General features: G+C 51.4%; 1 protein-coding gene across 6 annotated transcripts in view; it reads right to left on the bottom strand.

Annotated features, from left to right (window-relative positions):
• LOC139402496 (dystrophin-like) overlaps positions 1-15,451 on the bottom strand; it is a 76,104-nt gene that overhangs the window by 36,910 nt on the left and 23,743 nt on the right. For all 6 annotated transcript variants that reach the window (XM_071146468.1, XM_071146465.1, XM_071146466.1 and 3 more), the window contains 2 exons: positions 6,583-6,644; positions 6,124-6,198 (listed from right to left, as the gene is read on the bottom strand). In XM_071146468.1, coding sequence (XP_071002569.1) covers positions 6,124-6,198; positions 6,583-6,644 — 137 coding nt within the window. The remainder of the gene's footprint in view (positions 1-6,123; positions 6,199-6,582; positions 6,645-15,451) is intronic.

The following is a 15,451-nucleotide window of genomic DNA, read 5'->3' as shown; positions in this document are numbered from 1 at the left end:
CTAGGTCTGACGGTTCTTTTTTAGCTCCAACAAAGCTAACTATTGCAGCCACTGTCTGTCTCTACGCACCCCAATACGTCCCTCCATTCAAGGTGTGTTTTAGTGTGATTTTTTTTTCCTTTGATTTTTTTTGGGAAAAATGACTGATTTACAGTTCATGGGGGTTGCCTAATCACACATATGAAGTTTTGGAAAGATCAGACTTTTTTAACCCCTCGAAACAGCCCCTGAGACACCAGTTATGGCACTTCCGGTTGGCACAGGAAGCTATAAATCAACACATATCCCCATTGGGGTATGCTGTTACAGAATCCTGAGTTTTAAGTCCTTACGTTAAGAACTGACTGATTTACACAGGGTTGAATGCACTATGTCTGTCAAACTGCAGGCAGGGTATGGGTAAACACTTTTAGGGGCATTTTAACCACTTCCGGTTGGTCCAGGAAGCTCAGAATCAACACAGGTAGACCTCATAGTGGCCTGATGGACTGGTACCGAAGACAGGTTCATACGGCATTCATAACCCATATAGACTTCAGGTTGAAATTAGGGGTGCAGGCAATGTATTCCTATGGGGAGAGATGACACTGTAATCTGTGAGATCAAAAAACACTGTTTTACTCTTAAGGGTTAATGCCACACGGTCAAGGTTAGGCTTGTACAGATCGGGAGGACCTTAGGAACATTCATGTGGTGGAATTTTTCTTCTCACCCTAACGGTTCTCTCACTGTCACTCAAAAGCAAATGACATTGTGGGGCAGGCTTCATTTTGGGCCTACTTTTCTAATGGTCGTTGCGCTTAGACCGAGCGAGCTACGGTCAAGCGGGATAGCTCGTTGAACTCAGCACAGTCTGGAGACTATGGTGATGCCATTTTTTGTGTTGATTTCAGAATGCCATTTTGGTGATGGTCCCTCTCCGTTTAAACATATTGCAAATGCACAAAAGTCAACTAGCAAGTCAGTGTCCATCAGTCAATTAGATGTCATTATGACACCAAACCCACTTTTTACTACTCATTTAGAAGCCAACTATCACATATGTCAGAGCAGTCCCATAATTCACAGCGCCTTTAGTTTAAAACATAATAAAAAGGTAAAACACATAGTTACGTTCTAGCTGCGGGTCCAGTTCGGACATTATGTGAAGTCCTATGTGAGGCGACCCCGAATCCCGAGTTTCGGCTCGATAGGTCATTTGGTGTCCGAGAAAAACCCTAATTGGTGCTGAAAATCCACTTTTTTCCATGCCTTGCTACGGGGTCCTTGAACGAGCTATCGGACAGAAACGTTGGGGTCTGTCTCTATGGGCCGAGCCGGTTTCAATGCACCTAGCCTTGCGTCTCTGAGACTTTTCTAAACGTCGTCATTTTCGTAATGGTCAAAATGAATTGAAGGTATTGCAAATGTACGAGGCTGTTTCTCGGTCCGAGAACCGTCTAGAGCCACGTAACTCACCACGCACCATCGACCGGAGGTCTAGAACAGGTTTCTAAAGTTTCGGAACTCTAGGTCTGACGGTTCTTTTTTAGCTCGAACAAAGCTAACTATTGCAGCCACTGTCTGTCTCTACGCACCCCAATACGTCCCTCCATTCAAGTTGTGTTTTAGTGTGATTTTTTTTTCCTTTGAATTTTTTGGGGAAAAATGACTGATTTACAGTTCATGGGGGTTGCCTAATCACATATATGAAGTTTTGGACAGATCAGACTTTTTTAACCCTTTGAAACAGCCCCTGAGACACCAATTATGGCACTTCCGGTTGGCACAGGAAGCTATAAATCACCACATATCCTCATTGGGGTATGCTGTTACAGAATCCTGAGTTTTAAGTCTTTACGTTAACAACTGAGTTATTTACGGAGGGTTTAGTATGTGTGTGTTATTTCAGAAAATCATAGAAAATCACAGAAATCTCGCAGAGCTCCGCAGCACACTTTAAAAAGATTCGTATGAACACCCTGCAACTGGATCTGTAACCGTTGAAAAAAAAAAACGCCTATTTGTGACCATCGCCAAGTTGTCATTGTTCCGTTTCTCTTAAATGACGATAGATAAATGGCTGGTTCTTTTTTTATTGACACCGGAGGCTCCTTGACTTTGACCTGAAGTGGAAAAATAATTTCTCTATTTCCATTTAGGACCTTTAATCCCAGAAAAACGGCCATAACTCAAAAACCGTCGAGGCCTAGACGCCAACTTGTTCGGGGCCAACTGCCCATTATGCCAAACCTACGCTCACCAAGTTTCGGCTTCGAAATATTTTCCGTTTTCGAGATAAGGCCCCGTCGTGATTCGTGATGTTTTGCCAAATTGCCATATGATTCCGTATGCCCTCTTGTGGGAAATTCCGGGATAGCGGAAAAACGGTCAAAAACTTGTTTATTTTATAAAACGGAAACCGAATGTCCAACAAAGTTCATTTGATGACTTCCCGGTAGGTCTGGCCCTACCGCACGGCCCGACGCCGACCGCGAATTTTACAAACGATTTCGGACGTCTAGTAAGGGACCGTACATTTGCAATATGGACTTTCTCACTGATCATACACGAAATGCCGAAATGTTCCCTTAATGTATGACAGGGACTCTGTGAGGGGTGATGGAGTAGAGGAGTAGAGGAGGTACTGTCGGACAGGGACTCTGTGAGGGCTGATGGAGTAGAGGAGGTACTGTAGGACAGTGACTCTGAGGGGTGATGGAGTAGAGGAGGTACTGTCGGACAGGGACTCTGTGAGGGCTGATGGAGTAGAGGAGGTACTGTAGGACAGTGACTCTGAGGGGTGATGGAGTAGAGGAGGTACTGTAGGACAGTGACTCTGAGGGGTGATGGAGTAGAGGAGGTACTGTAGGACAGTAGTTTTGGGCGGTGACACTGTGAGAGGGTTGGAGAGCTGGTGGGGGAGATGAGGTAGTTTGGGCGGTGATACTGTGAGAGGGCTGGAGAGCTGGTGGGGGAGATGAGGTAGTTTGGGCGGTGACACTGTGAGAGCTGGTGGGGGAGATGAGGTAGTTTGGGCGGTGATACTGTGAGAGGGCTGGAGAGCTGGTGGGGGAGATGAGGTAGTTTGGGCGGTGACACTGTGAGAGGGCTGGAGAGCTGGTGGGGGAGATGAGGTAGTTTGGGAGGTGACACTGTGAGGGGGTTGGAGAGCTGGTGGGGGGAGATGAGGTAGTTTGGGCGGTGACACTGTGAGGGGGTTGGAGAGCTGGTGGGGGAGATGAGGTAGTTTGGGCGGTGACACTGTGAGAGGGCTGGAGAGCTGGTGGGGGAGATGAGGTAGTTTTGGGCGGTGACACTGTGAGAGGGTTGGAGAGCTGGTGGGGGAGATGAGGTAGTTTGGGCGGTGATACTATGAGAGGGCTGGAGAGCTGGTGGGGGAGATGAGGTCGTTTTGGGCGGTGACACTGTGAGGGGGCTGGAGAGCTGGTGGGGGAGATGAGGTCGTTTTGGGTGGTGACACTGTGAGAGGGCTGGAGAGCTGGTGGGGGAGATGAGGTCGTTTGGGCGGTGATACTGTGAGAGGGTTGGAGAGCTGGTGGGGGAGATGAGGTAGTTTGGGCGGTGATACTGTGAGAGCTGGTGGGGGAGATGAGGTAGTTTGGGCGGTGATACTGTGAGAGGGCTGGAGAGCTGGTGGGGGAGATGAGGTAGTTTGGGCGGTGACACTGTGAGAGGGCTGGAGAGCTGGTGGGGGAGATGAGGTAGTTTGGGCGGTGACACTGAGGGGGTTGGAGAGCTGGTGGGGGGAGATGAGGTAGTTTGGGCGGTGACACTGTGAGAGGGTTGGAGAGCTGGTGGGGGAGATGAGGTAGTTTGGGCGGTGACACTGTGAGAGGGCTGGAGAGCTGGTGGGGGAGATGAGGTAGTTTTGGGCGGTGACACTGTGAGAGGGTTGGAGAGCTGGTGGGGGAGATGAGGTAGTTTGGGCGGTGATACTGTGAGAGGGCTGGAGAGCTGGTGGGGGAGATGAGGTAGTTTGGGCGGTGACACTGTGAGAGCTGGTGGGGGAGATGAGGTAGTTTGGGCGGTGATACTGTGAGAGGGCTGGAGAGCTGGTGGGGGAGATGAGGTCGTTTTGGGCGGTGACACTGTGAGGGGGCTGGAGAGCTGGTGGGGGAGATGAGGTCGTTTTGGGCGGTGACACTGTGAGGGGGCTGGAGAGCTGGTGGGGGAGATGAGGTAGTTTGGGCGGTGACACTGTGAGAGGGCTGGAGAGCTGGTGGGGGAGATGAGGTAGTTTGGGCGGTGATACTGTGAGAGGGCTGGAGAGCTGGTGGGGGAGATGAGGTAGTTTGGGCGGTGACACTGTGAGAGGGCTGGAGAGCTGGTGGGGGAGATGAGGTAGTTTGGGCGGTGACACTGAGGGGGTTGGAGAGCTGGTGGGGGGAGATGAGGTAGTTTGGGCGGTGACACTGTGAGAGGGTTGGAGAGCTGGTGGGGGAGATGAGGTAGTTTGGGCGGTGACACTGTGAGAGGGCTGGAGAGCTGGTGGGGGAGATGAGGTAGTTTTGGGCGGTGACACTGTGAGAGGGTTGGAGAGCTGGTGGGGGAGATGAGGTAGTTTGGGCGGTGATACTGTGAGAGGGCTGGAGAGCTGGTGGGGGAGATGAGGTCGTTTTGGGCGGTGACACTGTGAGGGGGCTGGAGAGCTGGTGGGGGAGATGAGGTCGTTTTGGGCGGTGACACTGTGAGAGGGCTGGAGAGCTGGTGGGGGAGATGAGGTCGTTTGGGCGGTGATACTGTGAGAGGGTTGGAGAGCTGGTGGGGAGATGAGGTAGTTTGGGCGGTGATACTGTGAGAGGGCTGGAGAGCTGGTGGGGGAGATGAGGTCGTTTTGGGCGGTGACACTGTGAGGGGGCTGGAGAGCTGGTGGGGGAGATGAGGTCGTTTTGGGCGGTGACACTGTGAGAGGGCTGGAGAGCTGGTGGGGGAGATGAGGTCGTTTTGGGCGGTGATACTGTGAGAGGGCTGGAGAGCTGGTGGGGGAGATGAGGTAGTTTGGGCGGTGACACTGTGAGAGGGCTGGAGAGCTGGTGGGGGAGATGAGGTAGTTTGGGCGGTGACACTGTGAGAGGGCTGGAGAGCTGGTGGGGGAGATGAGGTTGTTTGGGCGGTGATACTGTGAGAGGGCTGCAGAGCTGGTGGGGGAGATGAGGTAGTTTGGGCGGTGACACTGTGAGAGGGTTGGAGAGCTGGTGGGGGAGATGAGGTAGTTTGGGTGGTGACACTGTGAGAGGGCTGGAGAGCTGGTGGGGGAGATGAGGTAGTTTGGGCGGTGATACTGTGAGAGGGCTGGAGAGCTGGTGGGGGAGATGAGGTCGTTTTGGGCGGTGACACTGTGAGAGGGCTGGAGAGCTGGTGGTGGAGATGAGGTCGTTTTGGGCGGTGATACTGTGAGGGGGCTGGAGAGCTGGTGGGGGAGATGAGGTCGTTTTGGGCGGTGACACTGTGAGAGGGCTGGAGAGCTGGTGGGGGAGATGAGGTCGTTTTGGGCGGTGACACTGTGAGAGGGCTGGAGAGCTGGTGGGGGAGATGAGGTCGTTTTGGGCGGTGACACTGTGAGAGGGCTGGAGAGCTGGTGGTGGAGATGAGGTCGTTTTGGGCGGTGATACTGTGAGGGGGCTGGAGAGCTGGTGGGGGAGATGAGGTCGTTTTGGGCGGTGACACTGTGAGAGGGCTGGAGAGCTGGTGGGGGAGATGAGGTCGTTTTGGGCGGTGACACTGTGAGGGGGCTGGAGAGCTGGTGGGGGAGATGAGGTAGTTTGGGTGGTGACACTGTGAGAGGGCTGGAGAGCTGGTGGGGGAGATGAGGTAGTTTGGGCGGTGACACTGTGAGAGGGCTGGAGAGCTGGTGGGGGAGATGAGGTAGTTTGGGCGGTGATACTGTGAGAGGGCTGGAGAGCTGGTGGGGGAGATGAGGTAGTTTGGGCGGTGACACTGTGAGAGGGTTGGAGAGCTGGTGGGGGAGATGAGGTAGTTTGGGTGGTGACACTGTGAGAGGGCTGGAGAGCTGGTGGGGGAGATGAGGTAGTTTGGGCGGTGATACTGTGAGAGGGCTGGAGAGCTGGTGGGGGAGATGAGGTAGTTTGGGCGGTGACACTGTGATAGGGTCGGACTTACGACACAGAGCTTTCTGCAGGCGTCTCAGCTTCATGGCTGTCCGGTAGGCTGAGAAACGCACGTTGTTCAGGTCGGCTGCAGAGACGCATGGAGAGACAGTAAAACTAAACACAGTGTATCTCCATCCAATAATCAGCCATTGGTCCTGCTACTGGACTTGATGTCGCTCGCTCACACTTTTGGTACAGTACAATACAATTGTAAAGAGCTAGGGTTGCAAAATTCCGGAAACTTTCAATAAATTCTCTCTGGTTTTCCCGAAATCCTGGTTGGAGGATTCCCGGAATGGGAATAAGCAGGAAAACCAACTGGGATGTTTTTGGAAAACAGGGAATTCATTGAAAGTTCACTGAATTTTAAAACCCTATACAGGGCAAACCTAATCAAGTACAACTGAAATAGGTCCTACTTGACAAAGGTTCAATTTGTCTGTTGGTCCACTGTATGTGGACCTCTTACCCAGAGACTGGTAGAGGTCGGCCATCTTGGGATGGTCCCAGCATGTTGTCTGTGTCTGGTGGCTGAAGGAGAGGTCAGGAGAATACAGAGGTCAATACAACCTGGCCCGTCCACAGATATTTCGGGGTCTAAAAAGGTTTTCCGCAACAGCTCGTTAAGCAATTATGACTTTGATCATTTAGTTCCATAGAAGCAATAGAGGGACACATCTTAAAGGCAAATTAAATGACACAAATAGAAATCCCTTCGCCTCAAAGGCTTCAGTCCTATTCACTAGAATAATCCTACCATATGCTACAGTTACCACGACGACTTACAGGCAGTGAGCTCAGAACAACAACAACAAAATGTATACAACAAACAAATATCAGTGTGTGAATTTCTACCACCACCCAAAAGGACACTTTGGAGATTGGAAGGGCAAAGGGGCATGTGTTCTGCTCAGGTAGAGCCCTATCTGTCCACGTGCCTGAGTATACACACACACACACACACACACACACACACACAGCGCAAGGGACGTGTTGACTGCAAAGAGTACACAAAGGGGTTATATCACATGTGACGCCGTGTACACACTGATTGTGTGTGTGTGTCTGTGGGGTGAAGCAGGGTGAAGGGACCAGGGAAGACAGTGATGGTCCTGTGGGGTGAAGCAGGGTGAAGGGACCAGGGAAGACAGTGATGGTCCTGTGGGGTGAAGCAGGGTGAAGGGACCAGGGAAGACAGTGATGGTCCTGTAGGGTGAAGCAGGGTAAAGGGACCAGGGAAGACAGTGATGGTCCTGTAGGGTGAAGCAGGGTGAAGGGACCAGGGAAGACAGTGATGGTCCTGTGGGGTGAAGCAGGGTGAAGGGACCAGGGAAGACGGTGATGGTCCTGTAGGGTGAAGCAGGGTAAAGGGACCAGGGAAGACAGTGATGGTCCTGTAGGGTGAAGCAGGGTAAAGGGACCAGGGAAGACAGTGATGGGTCCTGTGGGGTGAAGCAGGGTAAAGGGACCAGGGAAGACAGTGATGGGTCCTGTGGGGTGAAGCAGGGTAAAGGGACCAGGGAAGACCGTGATGGTCCTGTAGGGTGAAGCAGGGTAAAGGGACCAGGGAAGACAGTGATGGGTCCTGTGGGGTGAAGCAGGGTAAAGGGACCAGGGAAGACAGTGATGGGTCCTGTGGGGTGAAGCAGGGTAAAGGGACCAGGGAAGACAGTGATGGTCCTGTGGGGTGAAGCAGGGTGAAGCAGGGTAAAGGGACCAGGGAAGACAGTGATGGGTCCTGTGGGGTGAAGCAGGGTAAAGGGACCAGGGAAGACAGTGATGGTCCTGTGGGGTGAAGCAGGATAAAGGGACCAGGGAAGACAGTGATGGTCCTGTAGGGTGAAGCAGGGTGAAGCAGGGTAAAGGGACCAGGGAAGACAGTGATGGGTCCTGTGGGGTGAAGCCGGGTAAAGGGACCAGGGAAGACAGTGATGGTCCTGTAGGGTGAAGCAGGGTGAAGCAGGGTAAAGGGACCAGGGAAGACAGTGATGGTCCTGTGGGGTGAAGCCGGGTAAAGGGACCAGGGAAGACAGTGATGGTCCTGTAGGGTGAAGCAGGGTGAAGGGACCAGGGAAGACAATGATGGGTCCTGTGGGGTGAAGCAGGGTAAAGGGACCAGGGAAGACAGTGATGGTCCTGTAGGGTGAAGCAGGGTAAAGGGACCAGGGAAGACAGTGATGGTCCTGTAGGGTGAAGCAGGGTGAAGGGACCAGGGAAGACAGTGATGGGTCCTGTGGGGTGAAGCCGGGTAAAGGGACCAGGGAAGACAGTGATGGTCCTGTAGGGTGAAGCAGGGTGAAGCAGGGTGAAGGGACCAGGGAAGACAGTGATGGTCCTGTGGGGTGAAGCAGGGTAAAGGGACCAGGGAAGACAGTGATGGGTCCTGTGGGGTGAAGCAGGGTAAAGGGACCAGGGAAGACCGTGATGGGTCCTGTGGGGTGAAGCAGGGTGAAGCAGGGTGAAGGGACCAGGGAAGGCAGTGATGGTCCTGTGGGGTGAAGCCGGGTAAAGGGACCAGGGAAGACAGTGATGGTCCTGTAGGGTGAAGCAGGGTGAAGCAGGGTGAAGGGACCAGGGAAGACAGTGATGGTCCTGTGGGGTGAAGCCGGGTAAAGGGACCAGGGAAGACAGTGATGGTCCTGTAGGGTGAAGCAGGGTGAAGCAGTTTAAAGGGACCAGGGAAGACAGTAAAGACAGTGGGTGATGGTTCCTGCATTCCAAACACCACTCAGACTAAAACTCTCAGCATGACCCTCTCTCACCTTGGCAAGGAGGACAGCTGCTGCTGGCTCCACTGGAGTGTGTGTTTGTGTGTGTGTGTGTGTGTGTGTGTGTGGCGGCAGTTAAACTGGCTAGCTGTTATATAATTCCACCTGCTTTTACAGTGACTCTGTGTCAAATCACTTAGTCTAGCCAAAGTGTTAGCTACTAGTTACAGTACTACCGCTCTCCTCTCCACCTCTCCCTCTTCTCCTCTCTTCTTTTCCACCTCTCCTCTCTTCCACCTCCTTCTCCACATTACCTCCTCCTCCACCTCTCCTCTCTTCCTCCTTTCCTCTCTTCTTCCTCTTCCTCCTCTCCTCCCTTCCACATCCTTCTCCACATTACCACCTCCTCCACCTCTCCTCTTCCTCCTCTCCTCTCTTCCACCTCCACCTCTCCTCTCTTCTTCCTCTTCTCCTCTCCTCTCTTCCACATCCTTCTCCACATTATCTCCTCCTCCACCTCTCCTCTTCCTCCTCTCCTCTCTTCTTTTCCACCTCTCCTCTCTTCCTCCACCTCTCTTCCTCCTCTCCTCTCTTCCACCTCCTTCTCCACCTCCACCTCTCTTCCACCTCTCCTCTCTTCTTCCTCTTCTCCTCTCCTCTCTTCCACATCCTTCTCCACATTATCTCCTCCTCCACCTCTCCTCTTCCTCCTCTCCTCTCCTCTCTTCCTCCACCTTTCTTCCTCCTCTCCTCTTCCACCTCCTTCTCCACATGACCTCCTCCTCCACCTCTCCTCTCTTCCTCCACCTCTCTCCCTCCTCTCTTTCACCTCCTTCTCCACGTGACCTCCTCCTCCACCTCTCCTCTCTTCCTCCTTTCCTCTCTTCTTCCTCTTCCTCCTCTCCTCTCTTCCACATCCTTCTCCACATTACCACCTCCTCCACCTCTCCTCTCCTCTCTTCTTTTCCACCTCTCCTCTCTTCCTCCACCTCTCTTCCTCCTCTCCTCTCTTCCACCTCCACCTCTCCTCTCTTCTTCCTCTTCTCCTCTCCTCTCTTCCACATCCTTCTCCACATTATCTCCTCCTCCACCTCTCCTCTTCCTCCTCTCCTCTCTTCTTTTCCATCTCTCCTCTCTTCCTCCACCTCTCTTCCTCCTCTCCTCTCTTCCACCTCCTTCTCCACCTCCACCTCTCTTCCACCTCTCCTCTCTTCTTCCTCTTCTCCTCTCCTCTCTTCCATATCCTTCTCCACATTATCTCCTCCTCTCCTCTCTTCTTTTCCACCTCTCCTCTCTTCCTCCACCTCTCTTCCTCCTCTCCTCTCTTCCACATCCTTCTCCACATTACCTCCTCCTCCACTTCTCCTCTTCTCTCTTCTTCCTCTTCTCCTCTCCTCTCTTCCACATCCTTCTCCACATTACCTCCTCCTCCACTTCTCCTCTTCCTCCTCTCCTCTCTTCTTCCTCTTTTCCTCTCCTCTCTTCCACATCCTTCTCCACATTACCTCCTCCTCCACTTCTCCTCTTCCTCCTCTCCTCTCTTATTTTCCACCTCTCCTCTATTCCTCCACCTCTCTTCCTCCTCTCCTCTCTTCCACCTCCTTCTCCACATGACCTCCTCCTCCACCTCTCCTCTCTTCCTCCACCTCTCTCCCTCCTCTCTCCTCTCTTCCACCTCCTTCTCCACGTGACCTCCTCCTCCACCTCTCCTCTCTTCCTCCACCTCTCTCCCTCCTCTCCTCTCTTCCACCTCCTTCTCCACGTGACCTCCTCCTCCACCTCTCCATTCCTCTTTCTCCTTCTCCTATATCTCCCATCATCCCACCTACTCCTCACCACTGCTGCCAGCTCAAAGCAGATTGAAGAAATGTGTGCGACCAAAATAGAGCAGGAGTGGGTAAGAGAGTGTATGAGGAAGTGTGTGGAGACGTGATGCGTCAGAAGGTTTAGACAAGAAGTCAAGTCAATGTTACGTCCCAAATGACCCTTTATTGTGCACTCCTTTTGGCCAAGAGGGAATAGGGTGTCATTTGGGACGCATATTAAACAAATCAAAATATATTATATATATTTGAGATTCTTCTAAGTAGCCACCCTTTGCCTTGACGACAGCTTTGCACACTCTTGGCATTCTCTCAACCAGCTTCATGAGGGATGCTTTTCTAACAGTCTTGAAGGAGTTCCCACATATGCTGAGCACTTGTTGGCTGCTTTTCCTTCACTCTGCGGTCCAACTCATCCCGAACCATCTCAATTCGGGTTGAGGTCGGGTGGTTGTGGGGGCCAGGTCATCTGATGCAGCACTCCGTCGCTCGCCATCACTCGGTTTTTGCGACTGCACTTGAGGAAACTTTCAAAGTTCTTCATGTTTTAAAAGTAATGATGGACTATCGTTTCTCTTTGCTTACTTGAACTGTTCTTTCCATAACATGGACTGTATTTGACCAAATAAGGCTCTCTTCTGTATACCACCCCTACCTTGTAACAACACAACTGACTGGCTCAAACACATTCAAAAGTAAAGAAATTCCACAAATGAACTTTTAACAATTCAGACCTGTTAATTGAAATTCATTCCAGGTGGTTATTTCATGAAGCTGGTTGAGAGAATGCCAAGAGTGTGCAAAGCTGTCATCAAATCAAATCAAATTTATTTATATAGCCCTTCGTACATCAGCTGATATCTCAAAGTGCTGTACAGAAACCCAGCCTAAAACCCCAAACAGCAAGCAATGCAGGTGTAGAAGCACAGTGGCTAGGAAAAACTCCCTAGAAAGGCCAAAACCTAGGAAGAAACCTAGAGAGGAACCAGGCTATGTGGGGTGGCCAGTCCTCTTCTGGCTGTGCCGGGTGGAGATTATAACAGAACATGGCCAAGATGTTCAAATGTTCATAAATGACCAGCATGGTCGAATAATAATAAGGGAAACGGTGGCCACTGGCTACCAATGTGATGGAGCAAACACCGTCCAACTGGCAACCGTGTCAGCGTGCATACGCCCACGCCACCACAGAAGTCGCTAGTGCACGATGGTATAAGGACATCCCGGCAGGCCAAACCCTCCCCTAACCCGGACGACGCTGGGCCAAACCCTCCCCTAACCCGGACGACACTGGGCCAAACCCTCCCCTAACCCGGACGACACTGGGCCAAACCCTCCCCTAACCCGGACGACGCTGGGCCAAACCCTCCCCTAACCCGGACGACGCTGGGCCAAACCCTCCCCTAACCCGGACGACACTGGGCCAAACCCTCCCCTAACCCGGACGATGCTGGGCCAAACCCTCCCCTAACCTGGATGACGCTGGGCCAAACCCTCCCCTAACCCGGACGATGCTGGGCCAAACCCTCCCCTAACCTGGATGACGCTGGGCCAAACCCTCCCCTAACACGGACGACGCTGGGCCAAACCCTCCCCTAACCCGGACGACGCTGGGCCAAACCCTCCCCTAACCCGGATGACGCTGGGCCAAACCTTCCCCTAACCCGGACGACGCTGGGCCAAACCCTCCCCTAACCTGGATGACGCTGGGCCAAACCCTCCCCTAACCCGGACGACGCTGGGCCAAACCCTCCCCTAACCCGGACGACGCTGGGACAAATGTGCGCCGCCTCTTGGATCTTGTGTCTGCGACACAGCCCGAGATCGAACCCGGATCTGTAGTGACGCCTTAGACCGCTGCGACACAGCCCGAGATCGAACCCGGATCTGTAGTGACGCCTTAGACCGCTGCGCCACTCGGGAGGCCCCTTCCATAGTATGTTGATTAACCTGGTTGTGCATGTAACAAAATCTTCTGCTGGCACACCCTGGCTATATAAGGGTGTTATCTCCCCGGCATTTAGGCTAAGTAACGGAACACCATCCTTGACTTGAAGGTGTGTCTCAGTGTATATGCATGATGTCATAGCCACGCCTTCTATAAAATGATACTAGCCAATTTCCCCCCCTTGTAACCAGGTCGTCACATAGAGGTGGAAAGACATCTTCCACAAGGCAGGCCTTGTAGTCTACACTAATATGAAACACACCAGTACTAGTCATTTACATCACTATGAAGTGGAGAGTAATCCCATCAGGCATTTCCAGGAAGAGACTGATCCTCTCACCAATTCTATTTTTAAACATTCTATCAATTCTATGTTTATTCATGTCGTTGTTATTAAAAGACGTTCAGTAGAGGCCAGTGTGAATGACTGAATGGTTTCCATAGTGACCATACTGTGGATGGAGCGTTCACGTTGCACTAGTACTCTACTAATACTCTAGACTAGTGTAGCCTATAGGCTATGTTCTAAATTATAACCTGGCTGGTTCCAGGCCTGAATGCTGATTGGCTGACAGTCGTGGTATATCAGACCGTATACCACGGGTATGACAAAACATGTATTTTTACTGCTCTAATTACGTTGGTAACCAGTTTATAATATCAATAAGACACCACGGGGGTTTGTGGTATATTTTTTTTTTTTTTTTTTTTTTCAGCTTTATTTAACCAGGTAGACTAGTTGAGAACACCTTTATTTAACCAGGTAGGCCAGTTGAGAACACCTTTATTTAACCAGGTAGGCTAGTTGAGAACACCTTTATTTAACCAGGTAGGCTAGTTGAGAACACCTTTATTTAACCAGGTAGGCTAGTTGAGAACACCTTTATTTAACCAGGTAGGCCAGTTGAGAACAAGTTCTCATTTACAACTGTGACCTGGCCAAGATAAAGCAAAGCAGTGTGAACAGACACACCGCTATGGGCAATGTACCACGGCTAAGGGCTGTGTCCAGGCACTCTGCGTTGTGTTGTGCTTAAGAACAGCTCTTAGCCATGGTATATTGGCCATATACCACAAACCCCCGAGGTGCCTTATTGCTTAAGTGGCTCCTTTGACCCCAACCCTGTTTTGAGGACCACCTTACACCAAGACAGATGTGAGAACACATGATGATACCGTAGGATTCTCTTCAAGACAGCTGTTATGTCTAGTCTAACTCTAAAATAACAGTTAACTAGCTGTTATGTCTAGTCTAACTCTAAAATAACAGTTAACCAACTGTTATGTCTAGTCTAACTCTAAAATAACAGTTAACCAACTCTAAAATAACAGCAGTGTAATGATCCTAATAAACCTGCCATGCAAACTGTAGCTACTGTGAGACTAGAGCGTGTGTGTGTGTGTGTGTGTGTGTGTGTGTGTGTAGCAGCACACTAGAGCTAGAGAGAGATTCATTATTCATGCTGTGTCCTTTTTGTGACCAGGAATCTGTGTCTCATTGAGATGTCAACCTCTTTTACTAGAAAGACCTGCCTGCCTGTCTGCCCGCTGTAATCCAGTAGGCCTCCTGTCTGCCAGCTGTAACCCAGTAGGTCTCCTTCCTGCTCACTGTAACCCAGTAGGCCTCCTGTCTGCCAGCTGTAACCCAGTAGGTCTCCTTCCTGCTCACTGTAACCCAGTAGGTCTCCTGTCTGCCATCTGTAATCCAGTAGGTCTCCTGTCTGCTGTAATCCAGTAGGACTCCTGTCTGCTGTAATCCAGTAGGTCTCCTGTCTGTTGTAATCCAGTAGGTCTCCTGTCTGCTGTAATCCAGTAGGTCTCCTGTCTGCTGTAATCCAGTAGGTCTCCTGTCTGCTGTAATCCAGTAGGTCTCCTGTCTGCCCGCTGTAATCCAGTAGGTCTCCTGTCTGCTGTAATCCAGTAGGTCTCCTGTCTGCCCGCTGTAATCCAGTAGGTCTCCTGTCTGCTGTAATCCAGTAGGTCTCCTGTCTGCTGTAATCCAGTAGGTCTCCTGTCTTCTGTAATCCAGTAGGTATCCTGTCTGCTGTAATCCAGTAGGTCTCCTGTCTGCTATAATCCAGTAGGTCTTCTTCTGTATGTCATCATGTAAATATTGTACTGAAGCGGACATATTGGATCTGCTGCTGCTACTGCTGAGGTGAATCTCTTGTCAACTATCCAGAGCTTGTTTTAGCTCAATCCAAGATCATCATGTAACACATTTTTTATTTTATTTAACTAGGCAAGTCAGTTAAGAACAAATTATTATTTACAATGACCTCCTACTCCGGCCAAACCCGGACGATGCTGGGCCAATTGTGCGCCGCCCTATGGGACTCTCAATCACGGCCGGTTGTGATACAGCTTGGATTCGAACCAGGGTGTCTGTAGTGTCGCTGTTAGCACTGAGATGCAGGGCATTAGACCGCTGCTTTTTGGAGTGTGTCAAGATCATCATGTAACCAAGTGGTTTCCAACCGGGGGTACTAGGACTCTTGGAGTTACTAGGACTCTTGAGGGTACTAGGACTCTTGGGGGTACTAGGACTCTTGGGGGTACTAGGACTCTTGGGGGTACTAGGACTCTTGGGGATACTAGGACTCTTGGGAGTACTTGGACTCTTGGGGGTACTAGGACTCTTGGGGGTACTAGGACTCTTGGCGGTACTAGGACTCTTGGCGGTACTAGGACTCTTGACGGTACTAAGCCTTTCCACACGGGCTACTTGAGATGACTCGTGAGAACGTAGGCCTACTGGTAAAATGCACACGAGGGGGTACTCCAGGTGTACTCCAGGCAGAGCAGAATTCAGCTGGTGGAACAGTAACTGAAAAAGGTTGGGAACCACAGATGTAACCT

This window comes from Oncorhynchus clarkii, unplaced genomic scaffold (assembly GCF_045791955.1).
Source record: "Oncorhynchus clarkii lewisi isolate Uvic-CL-2024 unplaced genomic scaffold, UVic_Ocla_1.0 unplaced_contig_8894_pilon_pilon, whole genome shotgun sequence".
Classification (NCBI taxonomy): Eukaryota; Metazoa; Chordata; class Actinopteri; order Salmoniformes; family Salmonidae; genus Oncorhynchus; species Oncorhynchus clarkii.
This window is presented reverse-complemented; position numbering and strand designations above follow the sequence as displayed.